This window comes from Electrophorus electricus, chromosome 1, assembly GCF_013358815.1.
Source record: "Electrophorus electricus isolate fEleEle1 chromosome 1, fEleEle1.pri, whole genome shotgun sequence".
Taxonomy (NCBI): domain Eukaryota; kingdom Metazoa; phylum Chordata; class Actinopteri; order Gymnotiformes; family Gymnotidae; genus Electrophorus; species Electrophorus electricus.
Genome location: NC_049535.1, coordinates 11,215,001 through 11,220,000, shown reverse-complemented (window position 1 = coordinate 11,220,000; position 5,000 = coordinate 11,215,001). Strand labels below are relative to the sequence as shown.

Sequence of the window (5,000 nt, the reverse complement as noted above, 5' to 3'; positions counted from 1 at the left end):
TGTGTTGGCATGCGTTAAATTCCCAGAATTGTCCATGTTTCACTTCACTTTACATTCTTTACATTCTATACATGATGCAATTCCCAAATTAACTGATTAATTTTCATAGTAGGATTATAAGTATTGAAACAGTAACTACAGTAAACGAGGCTTAGTGCACATATGGAGCAGAATCACAGACCCCAGTGACCCCAGTACCCTTTACACCAGAGTCACGGTGACAGGACCTCGAGAGATGCGGTTTTAACCAGCTTCTTTTTTGCCCTTTACTTTGGAGGTCAGGACATCTTCATGACTGAAGAACAGAAGAAGTACTACAATGCCATGAAGAAGCTCGGCTCGAAGAAACCCCAGAAACCTATCCCCAGACCCACAGTACGCCGACCCCTGAGACTGTCAGCCACACACAGGGCTACATAAACACACTGCCTTTTCCACTGAGTACATAAATAAGCAAGGAGTGTTTCTCGCTAACTCTAATAGCTCTTTCAAGCATAATTTGTCCATTTGGGAAGTGCAGGCTAAGATTTATATATGAATTTTAGGTGCACAGCGGAGTACGCATCCTTCAATTAAACCCTACAGACCTAAATCACTAGCACAAGTTGAGCCAGGTTTTTGGTTTACCTTCCTCTAGAACAAGTTCCAGGGCCTTATCTTCGATCTCATCACCAAACAAGCCTTCGACATCGTCATCATGATCCTGATCTGCCTGAACATGGTGACGATGATGGTGGAGACAGACGACCAAACAAAGGAGATGGACATCATCCTGTACTGGATCAACCTGGTCTTCATCGTGCTCTTTACTGGCGAGTGTGTGCTGAAGATGGTGTCTCTGCGCCACTACTTCTTCACCGTGGGCTGGAACGTGTTCGACTTCGTGGTCGTCATACTGTCCATTGTCGGTAAGAGCTGGGGAAAATGGATAAACTTTACAAAGTAATTTTGTAACGTATTTTATTCATGAGATTAATAATAATAGCTTTGCATTTTATCTTTAAAGGATAAGAGTATTCACATACCCCGGGAAGTACCCCAGAACTTCTGCATTTGTATACAAGAACTAAATTTACCATTTGCTGAGCACCGTGACTTTCAGACTATGTCCACCTGATTTCAAGATGGCTGCATGTTGCCAGAGTGTGTTTTGTTATTGTTTCTTACACACAAATATAAACTGGTTTAAAGATACATCCAGTGGATGCCAAATGTAAACTGGTTTAAAGATACATCCAGTGGATGCGAGGTGTAAACTGTTCAAAAGATATATTCAGTGGATGCCATTTTTAAACATATCTTTTCATTTTCAGGTATGTTCCTCTCAGAGGTGATTGAGAAGTACTTTGTCTCTCCCACCTTATTCCGAGTTATCCGATTGGCTAGGATCGGCCGTATTCTCCGCCTCATCAAGGGAGCCAAGGGCATCCGCACCCTCCTGTTCGCCTTAATGATGTCACTTCCTGCCCTTTTCAACATCGGGCTCCTCCTCTTTTTGGTGATGTTCATCTATGCCATCTTCGGCATGTCCAACTTCGCCTACGTGAAGCACGAGGCCGGAATCGATGACATGTTCAACTTCGAGACCTTCGGCAACTCCATGCTGTGCCTGTTCCAGATTACCACCTCTGCTGGCTGGGATGGTCTGCTGGCGCCCATCCTCAACAAACGCGAACCGGACTGCGACAGCGAGACGGAGCACCCGGGCAACTCGTACCGCGGTGACTGCGGGAACCCCTCGGTCGGCATCTTCTTCTTCGTGAGCTACATCATCATCTGCTTCCTGATCGTCGTCAACATGTACATCGCTGTCATCCTGGAGAACTTCAGCGTGGCCACGGAGGAGAGCGCCGAGCCGCTGAGCGAAGATGACTTTGAGATGTTCTACGAGGTGTGGGAGCGCTTCGACCCCAACGCCACGCAGTTCGTGGAGTACGACAAGCTGTCCGAATTCGCGGATGCCCTGGACCCACCGCTGCGCATCCCCAAGCCCAACAAAATCCAGCTTATCGCCATGGACCTGCCCATGGTCAGCGGTGACCGCATCCACTGCCTGGACATCCTGTTCGCCTTCACCCTCCGTGTGCTGGGCGAGGAGGGCGAGATGGACGCCCTACGCGGGCAGATGGAGGAACGCTTCATGGCTTCTAACCCATCCAAGGTATCGTACGAGCCCATCACCACCACGCTGCGCCGCAAGCAGGAGGAGATGTCGGCCGTGGTCATCCAGAGGGCCTTCCGTTGCTACCGCATCCGTGCCACCGTGAAGAAGGCCTCGGACATGTACCGGCAGCAGCTGCAGGGAGGCAGCGAGGCGCCGCCCGAGAAGGAGGTGCTTGTCATTGGCAAGTTCCACGAGAACTCGGCGTCGGACAAAACGGACATGACCCCGTCGTCGGCGTCGCCGCCGTCGTACAACAGCGTGGCCAAGTCGGAGAAGGACATGTACGAGAAGGAGCGACGCAAGAAGGAGGACTGCGCAAAAGACACGCGCGAGAGGAAGAAATGAAGGCCTGGGGAGGACGGAGACGGCGGACTCAAAGGGAGATGTCTCTGTTTTTTGATGAGACGCTGTTTACAGATGTGACGAAGAACTGGACTGGGGACTTCCTCACAAGGTTTTGGGACCTTTCGATTGAGCACTGGTGGGTGTGAGTTGCGCATGTGTGTGTGTGCGTGTGTGTGAGTGTGTGAGTGTGTGTGTATTGCTGTGTGCAGTGGCCTGGGAGGACTGTCTGTGCACACAGGGACGGACTGACGTTTCTGTGACGATGTTGAGGACATCGTCGGTGTCGGCACACAAACTCACACTCTTGCACACACACGCTTACACTACAGTGCGACTGTGACTGTTAAGAAGGACTCTGATACGAAACGGAAAGGTGCGTGGATGGAGTTTGTGGGTTTGTCTTTTCATTCTGTGTGTTGTAAAACAATCCTGAGGATTATAGGAAACCGTTACACAGTGATCAGTAGCTAGAACTGCCGCTACCACTGGTGTCCTTCTTATTGATTGGTGTATTATTATATACCTGCACATTTTTGTTACATTAGCTCATTTTTTTTAAACATTATGTTGAATTTTTTTACTGTTAAGTTTGATTTTTGAAATGTTCATCAAAGGGCAAGTCTGTCAATGAGGTCTGGTTAGTGAGGGAACCTCAGTAAAGGTAAATCTCTTCAGGAGGTTGCATATCGAACAAAAATAATTATAGGATGGAAGTCATGTCTACTGGTTCTCCCTGAAGCTCACACAACTTCCTCTTGGGCTGCCGTTGGCATAACAGTAACGTTTAACATAATCATAGCTAGAGATGTACTGCAGTGCTGCCTTATTTAACAAAACAGAAAAAGAGAAAAAAAACAGGAATGATTCTAGACTAGGCAAGTCAAGTCTGACTCGGCAATGTAAATGTCTCACTATGATGGTCAAGATTCCTCTAAAATGAGTTGCATTTCTCAGATCTTCAGGTGAAGGGTTGAACATGAGACCATATCGCATCCTTTTCCTGCTTAGTGCCACTCACAGAAATCCGAATGTCCGCTCCGTACACGAACCTGGCCCGAGTTCCCTAAAGATCAACATAGCTGCTAGAGAGAGAGCAAACTGTGCTCTCTCTCTCTCTCTCTCTCTCTCTCTGCCGCCTGCTGGTGGTCTCAGTGCTTTTGGGAAATGGAAGCTAGCTTCACGACAGTAATGTAAATGTCCTGAATGTCTCTTTGCCAGAAAGCCAGATTGTCTCTCTTCTAAACATCTTATTCTCTTAGTTATATTGGATCAAAAAAAAAGGCGATTTCTTCCAAAACAAACCTTCTGCCCAGGTAAGCAGCTAAAGAACAATGACCTGTCTAACGTTTGGAGCTCAAACATCTGTGGTCCAAATCACAGAGCCAGCGTCGGTTCAGGCCAATGTCATGGTTATGATATCATCTCTCCTGTTGAATTCATGAACCGGTGGTGATTCTATATGTACATACTGGCGATCTGTGTCCCACCTCTGTGCTAAACACTGTAGAAGAGCAGTTTTACATGCCATTTAAAACTGCCATTTGGATGCATACTATCTGTGTGTGTGTGTGTGTGTGTGTGTGTGTGTGTGTGTGTGTGTGTGTGTGTGTGTGTGTGTGTGTGTGTGTGTCAGTCAGCGCATGCACATGCACACATGTGCAGACTGTGTACATGCAAGAGACAGACGAAGATATATAGTATATACGTGTGAGACAGACAGCTAGTATATGTCACTGTACTGGGACCAGCATCCACTTTACTCCCATCCTCTCTTTCAATGTTTATATTGTACATAGTAGTTTGAAGCTCACGTTTTCTTTTTTTATGAATTAATTAATTTTGTTTACATTTTTTTTTGCACAGTGCTACAGTATGTGTGAGGGTCAGGTCCTGGTTTTAAATGTAAATATGAATTTATGAAGCAATCAGTGGTCGTCATTTCATTCGTAGTGTTGTAGTAAACTGCATGCACTATACTAAATAACTACATGGTGACATTATTTTAAAAAGCCAAAAGAATAAAGATCATATTTTTTGTACCAAAGTATACTTAATTTCCTCATCATTAACTGTCACACAATATTCTATCACAAATCCCCAAAATGTACCAGAAATTTCTATCTCTATCTCTGAAAAATGCATACCACATTTTTGTTACATTGAAATGTTTTTGAGTTGAAATGTGTGACCTTATTTTTCTTTAGAATGTGCAAAATGACTTCTTTTTTTTTTCTCATTTTAATCAAAGCAAAGAGGTTTCAGACGTACACTGTAGTTTTCCAAAATAAAGCATATTTTGGGAAGCCCAAATCTTTGAAAGTGTAAGAAATGTGTTGTTGTTTTTTTTAAAACAAACAAACAAAAAAACAAGAATCTGAGTGACAGATATAAAGGAGGCAGCTGCAAAAAGTTCAGGCTTTAGAAAAGATGACCTGCTGGATTACAGTGTACCAGAAAACAAGAACCCCAAATTGACAAGAAACAAGAAATG

The 5,000-nt window shown here is 45.1% G+C and overlaps 1 protein-coding gene across 8 annotated transcripts in view; it reads left to right on the top strand.

Annotated features, from left to right (window-relative positions):
• The window catches only part of scn1lab (sodium channel, voltage-gated, type I like, alpha b), a 40,472-nt gene extending 35,649 nt beyond the window's left edge, over positions 1–4,823 (top strand). For all 8 annotated transcript variants that reach the window (XM_035526752.1, XM_035526766.1, XM_035526768.1 and 5 more), the window contains exons 25-27: positions 271–375; positions 638–908; positions 1,314–4,823. In XM_035526752.1, coding sequence (XP_035382645.1) covers positions 271–375; positions 638–908; positions 1,314–2,509 — 1,572 coding nt within the window. In that variant the 3' untranslated portion in view covers positions 2,510–4,823. The remainder of the gene's footprint in view (positions 1–270; positions 376–637; positions 909–1,313) is intronic.
• Positions 4,824–5,000: the final 177 nt, after the last annotated feature.